Below are 17,178 nucleotides of genomic sequence, written 5' to 3' on the forward strand. Positions count from 1 at the left end.
CCAACTGAAAAAGCAGTGCTACCAACTGAAAAAGCAGTGCTACCAAATCATGGTCGAGTGCTACCAACTGAAAAAGCAGTGCTACCAAATCATGGTCGAGTGCTACCAACTGAAAAAGCAGTGCTACCAACTGAAAAAGCAGTGCTACCAAATCATGGTCGAGTGCTACCAACTGAAAGAGTAGTGCTACCAAATCATGGTCGAGTGCTACCAAATCATGGTTGAGTGCTACCAACTGAAAAAGCAGTGCTACCAAATCATGGTCTAGTGCTACCAACTGAAAAAGCAGTGCTACCAAATCATGGTCGAGTGCTACCAACTGAAAAAGCAGTGCTACCAACTGAAAGAGTAGTGCTACCAAATCATGGTCGAGTGCTACCAAATCATGGTCGAGTGCTACCAACTGAAAAAGCAGTGCTACCAAATCATGGTCTAGTGCTACCAACTGAAAAAGCAGTGCTACCAAATCATGGTCGAGTGCTACCAACTGAAAAAGCAGTGCTACCAACTGAAAAAGCAGTGCTACCAAATCATGGTCGAGTGCTACCAAATCATGGTCGAGTGCTACCAACTGAAAAAGCAGTGCTACCAAATCATGGTCGAGTGCTACCAACTGAAAAAGCAGTGCTACCAAATCATGGTTGAGTGCTACCAACTGAAAAAGCAGTGCTACCAAATCATGGTCGAGTCCTACCAACTGAAAAAGCAGTGCTACCAAATCATGGTCGAGTGCTACCAACTGAAAAAGCAGTGCTACCAACTGAAAAAGTAGTGCTACCAACTGAAAAAGCAGTGCTACCAACTGAAAAAGTAGTGCTACCAAATCATGGTCGAGTGCTACCAACTGAAAAAGTAGTGCTACCAACTGAAATAGCAGTGCTACCAAATCATGGTCTAGTGCTACCAACTGAAGAAGCAATGCTACCAAATCATGGTCTAGTGCTACCAACTGAAAAAGTATTGCTACCACATCATGGTTGAGTGCTACCAACTGAAAAAGTAGTGCTACCAAATCATGGTCTAGTGCTACCAACTGAAAAAGCAGTGCTACCAAATCATGGTTGAGTGCTATCAACTGAAAAAGTAGTGCTACCAAGTCATGGTCGAGTGCTACCAACTGAAAAAGCAGTGCTACCAACTGAAAAAGCAGTGCTACCAAATCATGGTCGAGTGCTACCAAATCATGGTCGAGTGCTACCAACTGAAAAAGCAGTGCTACCAAATCATGGTCGAGTGCTACCAACTGAAAAAGCAGTGCTACCAACTGAAAAAGCAGTGCTACCAAATCATGGTCGAGTGCTACCAACTGAAAAAGTAGTGCTACCAAATCATGGTCGAGTGCTACCAACTGAAAGAGCAGTGCTACCAAATCATGGGCTAGTGCTACCAACTGAAAAAGCAGTGCTACCAAATCATGATCTAGTGCTACCAACTGAAAAAGCAGTGTTACCAAATCATGGTCGAGTGCTACCAACTGAAAAAGCAGTGCTACCAACTGAAAAAGTAGTGCTACCAAATCATGGTCGAGTGCTACCAAATCATGGTCGAGTGCTACCAACTGAAAAAGCAGTGCTACCAAAATCATGGTCTGAAAAAGCAGTGCTACCAAATTATGGTCGAGTGCTACCAAAATCATGGTCAAGTGCTACCAACTGAAAAAGCAGTGCTACCAAATCATGGTTGAGTGCTACCAACTGAAAAAGCAGTGCTACCAAATCATGGTCGAGTTCTACCAACTGAAAAAGCAGTGCTACCAAATCATGGTCGAGTGCTACCAACTGAAAAAGCAGTGCTACCAACTGAAAAAGTAGTGCTACCAACTGAAAAAGCAGTGCTACCAACTGAAAAAGCAGTGCTACCAACTGAAAAAGTAGTGCTACCAACTGAAAAAGTAGTGCTACCAACTGAAAAAGCAGTGCTACCGGGGGAAAACAGTAGTCTGGAGCCCAGCTAATATTTTAAACTGTCACAGATACATCTTCACCAAACATTAGTTCAAACTACCCCTCATTCTTTACTCAAGTCTTTGTTATGGGAACCTTGATATTTACTGATACTGGGTTTTGTCTTTTTTTTCTCCTTACAGCCCAACCAAAGTGCATCATGGTCCTGGTAAGGATAACCTTACCATTTATTTTCACGCTGTTGTATCCAAGCGTTTCAAGTTGGACCCATCAAAAGACATAGTTTGTTTGAGATCAGGAAGTCTTTTTGAGACCTGGGATACAAATGGTTTGAAAATGGAAATCACAGGGTAAGGATTCATTTTTTTTCTCCCTTTGTTGACACCAGTGTATTTAATGTCTAATAATTGATGTGACTTTTCATATCATTAACTCTGATTGGTATGTCTTAGACAAGTCATTGTATTATATGTTTCTGCAACTAGTTTTTGGAGTGATAGTGTGAAACAGTTGTCCGACAATAAACATTGTAATTTCTTATGAGCCGATAACTTCATTTCGAAAATGTTGCTTATTTTTCATCATCCACTTTAAAGGAATTTAGGAGAGAATGGATTTCTTGTTGAAGGACAAATGGTGACCCCTAAAAAGAATGTTGGTGTCTCCATACCTTACAAGTATGTTGTCTGCAAGAGAAAAGACAACTCATATGAGTATAAATATGAGCACATCTACTTAAAGGATGCAAAGCAACATGTCAACAGGTGCCTGTTCGTCAAAGAGGATCTTTTGACACATGACGGTAATGTTCGACTATTATATAACTAACAAGACACCACACACACACACACACACTATGCTAATCAGGGTGCCTTTTCCACTTCTATGTGGAATGTATATGAAATGACATCGAAGCCATAAATACTATACTGATCAACAAAAAAAATCTCATAGGGGAGTGGCACCAATATGATGATATCATACGCATAGAACCTGACCAAAGTTGGATATCACGCTTCAAAAACAAGTTTGCATGGTGGGATGTCTACAAGGAAAAGGTAGTGACGGGCAGACAGCTGGCTGGAAAGGTGATGCTGGGAAACATGTTTAATCTCCTTCAAACATGGAGTGAGGTGAACATTAGGAACTTCTTTACTCAACTCCAGCAGTTCTTCACCAATTACAAATCCCCCTTCCTCCATGTGGATGGTCCAAAGAAATGGGATCTGCCGTATGGAGAAGAACAGGTAGATTTGCTTTCCTATTTTGAGGAACTGTCATTAAGTAGCTTTTATGAACAAAATTGATATATAACTTGTGTTCATAAATGCTTTTATATTTATTGTTAACTGCATATTATTAAGACACACAAATTAAAATGTGTGTTACCTTGCCATTGTTTCAGCTATTCTGTCAGCCATATTGTTATTTACATGTTGATGACTCAATCGCAAAATACTTGGGAGTTGTTATTGTATGAATGTAAATGTAAGGACTCTTTATTGTACATTCCTTTTTTCAGGTGAAAACCCTTCTGAAAGAGTTCATGCAGCAAGCTTTAGATGGTGGGAACCAAAAGGAGAATGAGAAGCGTGAGGATTTTTTCTCTGATCCTCTGAAATTAGGAGTTATTATCCTGGTTGTCCACATCAATTACAGTTTAGATGTCAGTGGACATATTTCTAAACTGTGTGAGTTACTCTGCCTGCCTAAAAAGCCAAGAGAAGTTTTCCTTGCATACTGGACAGATTTCAAACAAGGACTACCAGGTGACAATAGGTGAGAAATCATTTTCTTTCCTCAGCCACCGAAAGTAAAGACCTTCCTAATGTTTCTAATCTAATGAACAAAATGTCAATAGCTTGAACTGAAGATGGATGTTGTCTACTTCCTCCTTCAGGGTTTCAGAGGCAATTGAGACTCTATTCAACTTTGCAAGAAAACATGGAGTTGAAAAGTGGATCTTGGTTATCCCCCTCCTGCATCTGCTTAGAGGGGACAGCAAGCCTTTTGAGGCTGCTCCTCTGACCATGAATCCAAAATCTGATATCTGGGCGGGGTTGAAAGGGATCAAAACACCAGAAGGCTACACAGACTCGATGTTTGAAACACAGGGATTGAGGTAATTAGGAAGGCTTCACTTAAGATTCATTTGGAATGAATGGACAATAAAATTGTTACGTCTAAACCAATTACAACAACAGGTTGAAAAAAATGTATACTAGTACTATTAGTAGAAATGAAAATCAAATCCTATAAGTATATCTAGAATCATACCTTTCACATTGCAGTCCAGATCTTAATTATAGGTCTACTTCTGTGCACTTAACCAACAATTCTAATATTTATCCTATGACACTGTATTTGTTTTGTCCATGGTGCTGTTTTAAATCTCTGAGTTTTGCCTTCTTGAAAATTAGGGATTCCATCCAAATCATGGAAAAACACAAGCACCTTGTGGCGATGGACTGTCTCGTTACTCGCTCTTGGATGTGTCTGTTGGGGCTGGATAACTTGTTCAACTATGCATCAATCATCCCTCTTGATGTCTTGGACACACTTCAACACCTCCAGTTTAGTCTGACTTCCGGGGAGAACTATAAATATGAGGTACATATCTCCCTCCCTTTTGAAAAGTTAAAAAGTGTTTTGTATTTCTTTGTTGTACGTTAGTTTTATGTCATACTCAACAGTAGGAGTTCATGTGACTGCACTAAAAAGCTATGCTATAAATGGACATTTGATTTATCAGATCCTACATCTTACAACATGCTATTATGAACTTACTATGTGTATGTGTGTGTGTGTGTGTGTGTGTGTGTGTGTGTGTGTGTGTGTGTGTGTGTGTGTGTGTGTGTGTGTGTGTGTGTGTGTGTGTGTGTGTGTGTGTGTGTGTGTGTGTGTGTGTGTGTGTGTGTGTGTGTGTGTGTATATATACAGTCATAGTCGGAAGTTTACATACACTTAGTTTGGAGTCATTAAAACTCGCTTTTCAACCACTCCACAAATGTCATGTTAACCAACTATAGTTTTGGCAAGTCGGTTAGGACATCTACTTTGTGCATGACACAAGTCATTTTTCAAACAATTGTTTCCAGACAGATTATTTCACTTATAATTCAATGTATCACAATTTCAGTGGGTCAGAAGTTTACATACACTAAGTTGACTGTGCCTTTAAACAGCTTGGAAAATTCCAGAAAATTATGTCATGGCTTTAGAAGCTTTTGACAGACTCATTTACATAGTTTGAGTTAATTGGAGGTGTATATGTGGATGTATTTCAAGGCCTACCTTCAAACGCAGTGCCAATTTGCTTGACATCATGGGAAAATGAAAAGAAATCAGCCAAGACTTCAGAAAAAAAATTGTAGACCTCCACATGTCTGGTTCATCCTTGGGAGCAATTTGCAAATGCCTGAAGGTACCAGGTTCATCTGTGCAAACAATAATATGCAAGTATGCACACGATGGGATCACGCAGCCGTCATACCGCTCAGGAAGGAGACGCGTTCTGTCTCCTAGAGATGAACGTACTTTGGTGTGAAAAGTGCAGATCAATCCCAGAACAACCACAAAGAACCTTGTGAAGATGCTGAAGGAAACAGATACAAAAGTATCTATATCTGTCAGAGTCTATCTAAAGATAGCGAAGGAGTCAGGCGCAGGACACAGATAAGAGTAACAATCACTGATTTACTCAATCCAAAATGTAACAAAATCCCGTTCCAAACAAGGAACAAAACAGGACTCAAAATACAACACACCGGAATACACGAAAGACAATCACGCACAAACAGAAAGGGAAACCAGAGGGTAAAATAAGGAACATAATCATGAGATGGGAACCAGGTGTGTAAACAGATAAAACAAAAGGAAATGAAACATGGATCGGTGGCAGCTAGAAAGCCGGGGACGTCGACCGCCGAACACCGCCCGAACAAGGAGAGGGAACAACTTTGGTGGAAGTCGTGACAATATCCACAGTAAAACGAGTCCTATATCGACATTATCTGAAAGGCCGCTCAACAAGGAAAAAGCCAATGCTCCAAAACCGCCATAAAAATACCAGACTACGGTTTGCAACTGCACACGGGGACAAAGATTGTACTTTTTGGTGAAATGTCCTCTGGTCTGATGAAACAAAAATATAACTGTTTGGCCAAAATGACCATCGTTATGTTTGGAGGAAAAAGGGGGAGGCTTGCAAGCCGAAGAACACCATCCCAATCGTGAAGCATGGGGGGTGGCAGCATCATGTTGTGGGGGTGCTTTGCTACAGGAGGGACTGGTGCACTTCACAAAAATAGATGGCATCATGAGGTAGGAAAATTATGTGGATGTATTGAAGCAACATCTCAAGACATTAGTCAGGAAGTTAAAGCTTGGTAGCAAATGGGTCTTTCAAATGGACAATGACCCCAAGCATACTTCCAATGTTGTTGCAAAATGGCTTAAGGACAACAAAATCAAGGTATTGGAGTGTCCGTGACAAAGCCCTGACCTCAATCCCATAGACAATTTGTGGGCAGAACTGAAAAAGTATGTGCGAGCAAGGAGGCCAACAAACCTGACTGTGTTACACCAGCTCTGTCAGGAGGAATGGGCCAAAATTCACCCAACTTATTTTGGGAAGCTTGTGGAAGGCTACCCGAAACTTTGACCCAAATTAAACAATTTAAAGGCAATGCTACCAAATACTAATTGAGTGTATGTAAACTTCTGACCCACTGGGAATGTGATGAAAGAAATAAAAGCTGAAATAAATCATTCTCTCTACTATTATTCTGAAATTTCACATTCTTAAATTAAAGTGGTGATCCTAACTGACCTAAGACAGGGAAATTTTACTCGGATTAAATGTCAGGAATTGTGAAAAATAGAGTTTAAATGTATTTGGCTAAGGCGTATGTAAACTTCAACTGTACATACATAAATACATACTAACATACAGTACCAGTCGAAAGTTTGGACACGCTCATTCCAGGGTTTTTCTTTATTTTTATTATTTTCTACATCGTAGAATAATAGTGAAGACATCAAAACTATGAAATAACACATATGGAAACATGCACTAACCCAAAAAATGTTCAACGTATCAAAATCTATTTTATATTTAAGATTCTTCAAAGTAGCCACCCTTTGCCCTGATGACAGCTTTGAACACTATTGGCATTCTCAACCAGCTTCATGAGGTAGTCACCTGGAAATCATTTTAATTAACAGGTGTGCCTTGCTAAAAGTTGATTTGTGGATTTTCTTTCCTTTGTAATGCGTTTGAGCCAATCATTTGTGTCGTAACAAGGTTTTGTGGTAAAAGACCAAGTCCATTTTATGGAAATAACAGCTCAAATAGCAAAGAGAAACAACAGTCCATCATTACTTTAAGACATGAAGGAACATTTTTATAACTTTGAAAGTTTCTTCAAGTGCAGTCGCAAAAACCATCAAGCGCTATGATGAAACTGTCCCTCATGAGGACCGCCACAGGAAAGGAAGACCCAGAGTTATTTAGAGTTACCAACCTCAGAAATTGGGAATTAACTGCACCTCAGATTGCTTCACAGAGTTCAAGTAACAGACACATCTCAACATCAACTGTTCAGAGGAGACTGCATGAATCAGGCCTTCATGATCTAATTGCTGCAAAGAAACCACTACTAAAGGATAGCAATAAGAAGAAGAGACTTGTTTGGGCCAAGAAACATGAGCAATGGACGCCAGACCGGTAGAAATCTGTCCATTGGTCTGATGAGTCCAAATTTGAGATTTTTGGTTCCAACTGCAGTGTCTATGTGAGATGCAGAGTAGGTGATCTCCGCATGTGTGGTTCCCACCGTGAAGCAGGGAGGAGAGGGTGTGATGGAGTGGGGGTGCTTTGCTGATGAAACTGTCAGTGATTTCTGCACTGATATGCCATCCCATCTGGTTTGGGCTATTTGACCAAGAAGGAGAGTGATGGAGGGCTGCATCAGATGACCTGGCCTCCACAATCACCCGACATCAGCCCAATTGAGATTGTTTGGGATGAGTTGGACTGCAGAGTGAAGGAAAAGCAGACAACTAGTGCTCAGCATATGTGGGATCTCATTCAAGACTTTTGAAAAAGCATTCCAGGTGAAGCTGGTTGAGAGAATGCCAAGCGTGTGCAAAGCAGTCATCAAGGCAAAGAGTGGCTACTTTGAAGAATCTCAAGTATAATATTTATTTTTATTTTTTTTGGTTACTACATGATTCCATATGTGTTATTTCATAGTTTTGATCGATTCACTATTATTTTACAATGTAGAAAATAGTACAAATAAAGAAAAACTCTTGAATGAGTAGGTGTATCCATACTTTTGACTGGTACTGTACACTTTTTCAGCCTTATTCTAAAAAGTGTTAAAGAAAAACAATTTCTCAGCAATCCACACACAATACCCCATAAATACAAAGCGAAAATATATTTTTAGAAATGTTTGCAAATTTATTGCAAATTTACAGAAATACCTTATTTACATAAGTATTCAGACCCTGCTATGATACTCAAAGTTGAGCTCAGGTGCATCCTGTTTACAATTTTCATCTTTGAGATGTTTATACAACTTGATTGGACAACTTGATTGGAGTCCACCTGTGGTAAATTCAATTGATTGGACATGATTTGGAAAGGCACACACCTGTCTATATAAGGTCCGGCCCCTCAGTTTACAGTGCATGTCAGAGCAAAAACCAAGCCATGAGGCACAGATCTAGGGAAGGGTACCAAAAAATGTCTGCAGCATTGAAGGTCCCCAAGAACACAGTTCTTAAATGGAAGACGTTTGGAACCACCAGGACTCTTCCTAGAGCTGGCCTCCCGGGCCAAACTGAGAAATCGGGGGAGAAGGGCCTTGGTCAGGGAGGTGACCAAGAACCCGATGGTCACTCTAACAGAACTCTAGACTGGTCAAGATCGAGGGAAAGATGAGCAGAGCAAATTACAGAGAGATCCTTGATGAAAACCTGCTCCAGAGCTCAGGCCCTCAGACGTGGGTGAAGGTTCACCTTCCAAAAGGACAACGATCCTAAGCACACAGCCAAGACAACGCAGCAGTGGCTTCGTGACAAGTCTCTGAATGTCCTTTAGTGGCTCAGCTAGAGCCCGCACTTGAACCCGATCAACCATCTCTGGAGAGACCTGAAAATAGCTGTGCAGCAACGCTCCCCATCCAACCTGACAGAGCTTGAGAGGATCTGCAGAGAAGAATGGGAGAAACTCCCCAAATACAGGTGTGCCAAGCTTGTAGCGTCATACCCAAGAAGACTCAATGCTGTAATCGCTGCCAAAGGTGCTTCAACAAAGTTCTGAGTAAAGGGTCTGAATACTTATATAAATGTGATATTTAATTTATTTTATTTTCCATAAATTAGCAAAAATATCTAATACGGTTTTTGCTTTGTCATTATGGGGTATTGTGTGTAGATTGATGAGGACATAACAAGGCTGTAACGTAACAAAATGTGTAAAAAGTCAAAGGGTCTGAATACTTTCTGAATGCACTGTATAGATGTGTGTGTGTGTTTGTGTGTATGTGTGTGTGTGTGTTTGTGTGTTTACATTGTTATTTGTACTCCTGTGAAAAATGTTGTTGCATAAAAGTGGTCAGCATCCTGAAACAGTTTTGGATTCATGCCATTCTGTCATACCATCTGCCATTCTGTCATACCATCTGCCATTCTGTCATACCATCTGCCATTCTGTCATACCATCTGCCATTCTGTCATACCATCCGCCATTCTGTCATACCATCAGCCATTCTGTCATACCATCTGCCATTCTGTCATACCATCTGCCATTCTGTCATACCATCTGCCATTCTGTCATACCATCTGCCATTCTGTCATACCATCCGCCATTCTGTCATACCATCCGCCATTCTGTCATACCATCTGCCATTCTGTCATACCATCTGCCATTCTGTCATACCATCTGCCATTCTGTCATACCATCTGCCATTCTGTCATACCATCTGCCATTCTGTCATACCATCTGCCATTCTTTTTACTGACAGGCTGTGAAGGATTTGTTGTCACGGCTCTTCAGCAGAGTTAAGGAACAACAGCACAGGTAACACCTGTCTCAAAACAAACATCATATTTAGAGTTGTTCTCAATTCCATCTGAGTAGCAAAGGAATTCAAATTGAAATACAGGAAGTGATAATTGTCTGTTATTTCCTAGAAGGATTAGACAGACTAGTCTTGCACATCCTCACCATGACATGTTTCAAGGTTAACATTACATGCTTGTTCACCATCACTAACCAGCGTGTTGTTTTCAGCCATGACGACAGATATGGAGACTTTTGCCTTAAAGCAGCTGTGAGCCTTCTGGAGACCATTTGTAAGAATATGAAAAGTAATTTGAACCATGAGATTCATTTGGTTTGCCTGGATCTTGTCAGTCTGATTGCAGAAACGGCCTCCCATCTCCAGGTATATCCAAACACAACCATGAATTCAATCTTTGCCTTTGCTTTTACAGTGCATTTGCTCTGTGTTTCCGTTTTAATAATCTCATAACTCAATCAAGAAAAGAGTAGGCAGATGAATAATGAAGATCTTTACTCCAGGTGGACATACAGTGTTACAAACTGATGTAAATCTCAAAATGTGCTGCACATATAAAAAAATATATAATTCAATATCGTGCAATAAATGGTAAACAAGATGGCCTTGCTTGAAATGATAATAAGCATTTAATATTGTAATGTACCTATTTGAATCTCTAAAAACCCTTTTTCGAGTAGAAGTTGTATGTCTCTAAAACCCTATACTGTACATAACTTGAATTATATAGGTTTTTTAGAAGGAAAGAGTCAACATTGTTGTTCCTAAAGCTAATTTTCAATTTTCAATACAGTCTGGCTTCGCTTAACAAAACCGATGTAATGTTAAGCCAGGCTGAACTGAATTGTAATATAATGAGTGATTTGTCCAAGAGATAAATATTTGATGAGTCTGAATATTTTTGTTATGAATTACTATTCTTGTAGACAAAGGAAGTGACAAATAACCTTTTGGAAAAGACGCGCAAAGAGAAGTTAAAGGAGACCATGGCCATCATAAAGGAATGGCTGCGAATCACATTCAAGAACAAATTGGTTAAAGATCTCAATAACATTGATTTTGCATACATGTATGAGACTACGGTAAGAGTTTTTGTTTTACCAAATTAAATCATTGATACAAATAAATATTATATTTGTATTATTATTATTGCAGAACAGTTGGAATTGGAATTGTAGTGTTTGATAAAAGGAAAACTGAAGTGTAGTGAAAACCTTTTCCTGTAGGTCTGGAACAAGCTGATCTCACTTAAAATTGGTTCAGAAGAATTCACCCAATATTGGAGAAATACATTCTTGAATGATTTTGAAGGAAAACTCAAACAGGTGAGAGGGATACATCTACAGGTTCATCAATGAAAAAGATATGTATGAACATAATTCATTCATATTTTGTATGGCCATCAGGAAACATCCATGCATCAAATTGAAATATATATCAATAAGATTGAGGAAGTGAGCAGGACGCTGCCATTCTTGGAAAACTCATTGGAGAAATGCGCTTTGGAAGCAGTCACAGTCATTTGTCAGGCAAGATGAATAACATAATTATTTTGAAAACTTTCAAATCAAATTGTATTGGCCACATACACATGTTTAGCAGATGTTATTGTGGGTGTAGAGAAAAGCTCTTGTAGAAATGAAGTTTCACTTTCAATCTGGAAATGTACATTTACGTCATTTAGCAGGCGCTCGATTTACATGAGACATTAGGGTTAAGTGCCTTGCTCAAGGTCATGTTTTTTTTTTTTTACCTAGTCAGTTGAGGGATTTTAACCAGTGACCTTTTAATCGCTAGGCTACTTAATCATTAGGCTGTGCATTGAGTTTTTCGGGAAGTAATGATCAAACAAATGCTTTTTTTTTATCTCCAATTTTCATTTGACATGATCAGGGGATCTCTCAGGAGGCTCTCTTTGAACGGTTGAAAAAACTTGACTTTAGCAAGTTTGAGAGGCTAATATCTACTATTGTGATGAAGTCCTGGCCCAAGACTGGCAATGGAGAATACCTGGAAGGGGAGGACTGTGTAGTGGAACATCTTCTCAACTGGTCCATGGCCAAAAGTGTCTTTCAAGTCCAAGGTGAATTTTCTCAAGAAATTCCACTGCTCTAACCATTTCCACATACAATCAAGGCTACCATTGGGTGGGAATGTTCAACACAGTTGTATATGGAAAAATTGATATACAATGGCTATTAAATGTAAAACTGTCACTTCCAAATGTTCCTTAAGAGCTACACTATACAGTATATACAAAAGTATTTGGACACCCCTTCAAATTAGTGGATTCGGCTATTTCAGCCACACCCGTTGCTGGCAGATGTATAAAATTGAGTACACAGCCATGCAATCTCTATAGACAAACATTGTCAGTAGAATGGCCTTACTGAAGAGCTCAGTGACTTTCACCGTGGCACCATCATAGGATGCCACCTTTCCAACAAGTCAGTCCGTAAAATTTCTGCCCTGCTGGAGCTGCCCTGGTCAACTGTAAGTGTTGTTATTGTGAAGTGGAAATGTCTAGGAGCAACAACGGCTCCTAGAGCCGCAAAGTGGTAGGCCACACAAGCTCATAGAACGGGACCGCTGAGTACTGTAGCTCGTAAAGATTGTCTGTCCTTGGTTGCAACACTCACTACTGAGTCCCAAACTGCCTCTGGAAGCAATGTCAGCACAAGAACTGTTCATCGGGAGCTTCATGAAATGGGTTTTCATGGCCGAGCAGACGCCTAAGAGCGCCGCCATTGGAAGAGCGTGTTTCCAGAAGTGGAAACACGTTCTCTGGAGTGATGAATCACGCTTCACCATCTGGCAGTCCGACGGACAAATCTGGGTTTGGCAGATGCCAGGAGAACGCTACCTGCCCCAACGTATAGTGCCATCGGTAAAGTTTGGTAGAGGATGAGTAATGGTTTGGGACTGTTTTTCATGGTTCGGGCTAGGCCCCTTAGTTCCATTGAAGGAAAATCTTAACACTACAGCATACAATGACATTCTAGATGATTCTGTGCTTCCAACTTTGTGACAACAGTTTGGGGGAGGCCCTTTCCTGTTTCAGCATGACAATGCCCCCGTGCACAAAGCGAGGTCCATGCAGAAATGTTTTGTCGAGATCAGTGTGGAAGAACTTGACTGGCCTGCACAGAGCTCTGATCTCAACCCAATCGAACATCTTTGGGATGAATTGGAATGCCGACTGTGACCCAGGCTTAATAGCCCAACATCAGTGCCTGACAACAAAGGGGGGACCAATTCCATATTAATGCCCATGATTTTGGAATGAGATGTTCGACAAGCAGGTGTCCACATACTTTTGGTCATGTAGTGTATTTACATTTTGAGTGCATTTTCCAAATGTCCACTTAAACATACTATGTTTTGTATTACAGGGGAAAATCTGAAAATGATTGACCATTTGTCAGACGATGCTAAAGAGCGGATGGTTGTGGCAAGCTCTGCGTTCAGTTCTGTGTCAGATAAAGTCATCAACGGCAACATCCAGATGAAGACTCTCAGTAAAGTCCTCTCAAGGAGAACAACATTCATTGAGCTTTTGAAGATAGGTGATTGTCAGAAGAATATACCAAATTAAAACATTTTTAAGTATAAATATTGCTTTAATCCTACTGTAGTAGACAGGAAAACCTCCCCAGATCGATAGTTTAATAACATCCAATAAAGAGTTAATCTACTGTGTCATTGGGAGGTTGGTTCTGTTTAAGGCCCAAATTATAGGAAAAATATTCATAGTATTATAAAACAGACTTTTTTAGTTTTTAGTCTTGGTTTGGTTTCAGGTCTTCATCACTTCACCTTACATCAAAATAAGTCCCCCAAATGACTTTCCAGCAACTCTTGTATAAACAGTGCATCCGGAAAGTATTCAGACCCCTTTACTTTTTCCACATTTTGTTGCGTGACAGCCCTATTATAAAATGGATTACACATTTTTGTTCCACCTCATCAATAAACCATAATGACAAGGTAAAAACAGAAATTTTGCAAATGTATTAAAAATAAAAACAGAAATACCTTATTTACATAAGTATTCAGACCCTTTGCTATGAGACTCGAAATTTAGCATCCTGTTTCCATTGATCATCTTTGAGATGTTTCTACAACTTGATTGGAGTCAACCTGTGGTAAATTCAATTGATTGAACATGATTTGGAAAGGCACCTGTCTATATAAGACCCCACAGTTGACAGTGCATGTCACAGCAAAAACCAAGCCATGAGGGTGAAGGAATTGTCCGTAGAGCTCCGAGACAGGATTGTATTCTTAAATGGAAGAAGTTTGGAACCACCAAGACTTCCTAGAGCTGGCTGCCTGGCCAAACTGAGCAATCGGGGAGAAGGGCATTGGTCAGGGAGGTGATCAAGAACCCAATGGTCACTCTGACAGAGCTCCAGAGTTGCTGTGTGGAGATGGGAGAAACTTCCAGAAGGATGACCATATCTGCAGCACTCCACCAATCAGGTGGAGTGCTGGTAGAGTGGCTAGAGGGAAGCCACCCGTCAGTAAAAGGCACATGACAGCCCGCTTGGAGTTTGCCGAAAGGCACCTAAAGGACTCTGTGACCATGAGAAACAAGATTCTCTGGTCTAATGAAACCAAGATTGAACTCTTTTGGCCTGAATGCCAAGCATCACGTCTGGGGGAAACCTGGCACCATCATGGTGGCAGCACAAGCATGGTGGTGGCAGCATCATTCTGCGAGGATGTTTTTCAGCGGCAGGGACTGGGAGACTACTCAGGATCGTGTGAAAGATGAACGGAGCAAAGTACAGAGAGATCCTTGATGAAAACCTGCTCCAGAGCACACAGGACCTCAGACTTGGGTGAAGGTTCACCTTCCAATAGGACAACGACCCTAAGCACACATCCAAGATAATGCAGGAGTGGCTTTGGGACAGGTCTCTGAATGTCCTTGAGTGGCCCGGCCAGAGTCCGGACTTGAGCTTGTAGAGTCATACCCAAGAAAACTCAAGGTTGTAATCTCTGCCTAAGGTGCTTCAACAAAGTACTGAGTAAAGGGTCTGAATACTTTTGTAAATGTGATATTTACAAAAGGGGACTTTTATTTAGATCTGAGGTTATGTGGTTATTACTCAAAAATTACTCGTCTGTGCAGGTTCTCCTGGTTACTCTTTAATAGAACCACAATAAGCTCAAAGTATCGTCTTCATTGTTTGTTTTTTATTATATATTTTTTTACAGATGGCCTGTGTGAAGATGGTCGTTGTAAGGACAACACCACTATGAACAGATTACTGAGATTTAGACAAGAAGAAATGGAGAATGTGAACAGTTACAAGAAGATGGTTGAGGGCCTAGTTATAATTTGTCTCCAACTCCAGGAGCATCTGAAAGGTGAGTTAAATGATATTTGATAAGGGTATACATTAAAGCTTATGTTACTGGTACTGTTTATCAAATATTTGTTAATGTATGACTGCATGATGTAACAGTCTTGGTCATGGTTCTCATTGATGTCATATTAATTCACAGTCGATGTGAAAGAGCTGGAGCTCAAAAACCAAAAGAACATAGATCAGATGACGCTGGATGAATTCATGGAAGTTCACAGACTTGACGGGCTAACCTCTGACGTAACTGGGGAGGTTACATACTTTAACCTCTGTAATGCCACCAGTCAGATGGCATTTAAACTAAATGTTGTCAGGGAAAGCTTCATTTTTGCGAAGTGCTTGGAGTATCAAGCCAAAGAACTTTCCCACAAACATATTGACACTGACGAGATTGAGGTGTACACTCTTGATGTGATCCACAGCAAAATATTCCAGGGTTGCTATGATAATTACAAGAGGATCTATGAGAGTTTGAAATCTGGCACTTTATCATTGGAGGATGTGGATAGCATCTTTGAAGTCTACAAAGACAAGTACGATGAGATGAAAAATGATCTGGAGATCATGTGCAGAATCAACTTGTCTGATGATCAAAGATGGATCAGGAGGCGAATCAAGCAGATCCAACAGTACCATGACCTTCATCAAGCATTGGATTCAGCCAAGGTCATTATGGATGTCAGAGAGACAATCTGTCCTCAAGGGGACTTCAAAGTGCTACAGAGTTTGCTGGATGTGGTGAGTAAGGAAAATTCTCAAACAGTCCACGTGTTCAATCAATGCACCTTTGCCAGCATTAGGCTACTACTGTATTTTTATATATATATATATTACAATGTTTCCAGAGTAATGCAGACTTTAAGGAGAAGAGTCTGAATCACATTAATGACAATTTGATGGAGACTAAAAAGGTTCTTGAGGACATCACAGAACCTCGCAGACTGTGTCTTCAGGAGCTTGGCCTTTGGGGGAACTTTGTCAAATGGGTCAAAGAAGCTCTTGAAGGTAAGGTCATATCAAGACAGAAAGAGCAGCACCAGTAGTAGCCACCTAGGTTGTTTACCATTACTAATTCAAACCGTTTTTACATGGAAAAAGGGATAAATGTTTAATGTTTTGCCATTGCAGATATCAATGAGCTGAAGGTGTTTGTCGACCTGGCCTCCATCTCTGCTGGAGAGAACGACTTGGATGTGGACCGTGTAGCCTGTTTCCATGACGCTGTTCTTGGTTACTCCTCGATGCTGTATGGGTTACCCAAAAATGCTGACTTTAATGCCTTCAAGGAGGCTTTGACAAAACTATGGAAGGCGCTTGGAAGTGACAGAAACATACCAAATAAGCTGGTAAAATGTTCTGACAATTATGACATGTTTAGATTTAATATTTGGGGAAAAGCTTGTCGAACCAGAAAGACTAAGGCCACTATTTGATTAAATGCGGAGTGGATTTTCAGAAGTGTTTGATTTGCAGAGCAGTATTTACTGGCCTGAATACATACACATCTAAATGATATAATCCAATCTTAGCATGCCATTGGGTTTGGAATGTGAACTCATGTTTTAAACCACATTCTGTTATTGTTTCCTCCCTGCAGCGGGATACTGCACGCCATTTGGACTGGTTGAAAACTGTGAAGGACAGCCACGGGTCTGTGGAACTCTCTTCTCTTTCTCTGGCCACGTCCATCAACACAAGAGGCATCTATGTTATTGGTGCACATAATCAGAAGAAGGTCTGTTCAATCATTTTTTTTTAAATAATTAAAATGTTTTTAGACACAATTGAATGATTATTTTACATTTG

The 17,178-nt window shown here is 40.3% G+C and overlaps 1 protein-coding gene across 1 annotated transcript in view; it reads left to right on the forward strand.

Annotated features, from left to right (window-relative positions):
* Window positions 1-17,178, forward strand: part of LOC112255352 (E3 ubiquitin-protein ligase rnf213-alpha) — a 63,129-nt gene that overhangs the window by 12,055 nt on the left and 33,896 nt on the right. Inside the window, exons 7-24 of the mRNA XM_042323728.1 lie at window positions 2,087-2,254; window positions 2,501-2,706; window positions 2,859-3,151; window positions 3,427-3,683; window positions 3,805-4,026; window positions 4,325-4,514; window positions 9,941-9,996; window positions 10,210-10,363; window positions 10,924-11,079; window positions 11,224-11,322; window positions 11,404-11,526; window positions 11,882-12,080; window positions 13,390-13,563; window positions 15,221-15,373; window positions 15,512-16,110; window positions 16,218-16,377; window positions 16,501-16,718; window positions 16,970-17,107. Coding sequence (XP_042179662.1) covers window positions 2,087-2,254; window positions 2,501-2,706; window positions 2,859-3,151; window positions 3,427-3,683; window positions 3,805-4,026; window positions 4,325-4,514; window positions 9,941-9,996; window positions 10,210-10,363; window positions 10,924-11,079; window positions 11,224-11,322; window positions 11,404-11,526; window positions 11,882-12,080; window positions 13,390-13,563; window positions 15,221-15,373; window positions 15,512-16,110; window positions 16,218-16,377; window positions 16,501-16,718; window positions 16,970-17,107 — 3,565 coding nt within the window. The remainder of the gene's footprint in view (window positions 1-2,086; window positions 2,255-2,500; window positions 2,707-2,858; window positions 3,152-3,426; window positions 3,684-3,804; window positions 4,027-4,324; window positions 4,515-9,940; window positions 9,997-10,209; window positions 10,364-10,923; window positions 11,080-11,223; window positions 11,323-11,403; window positions 11,527-11,881; window positions 12,081-13,389; window positions 13,564-15,220; window positions 15,374-15,511; window positions 16,111-16,217; window positions 16,378-16,500; window positions 16,719-16,969; window positions 17,108-17,178) is intronic.

Source organism: Oncorhynchus tshawytscha, linkage group LG07 (assembly GCF_018296145.1).
Source record: "Oncorhynchus tshawytscha isolate Ot180627B linkage group LG07, Otsh_v2.0, whole genome shotgun sequence".
Taxonomy (NCBI): Eukaryota; Metazoa; Chordata; class Actinopteri; order Salmoniformes; family Salmonidae; genus Oncorhynchus; species Oncorhynchus tshawytscha.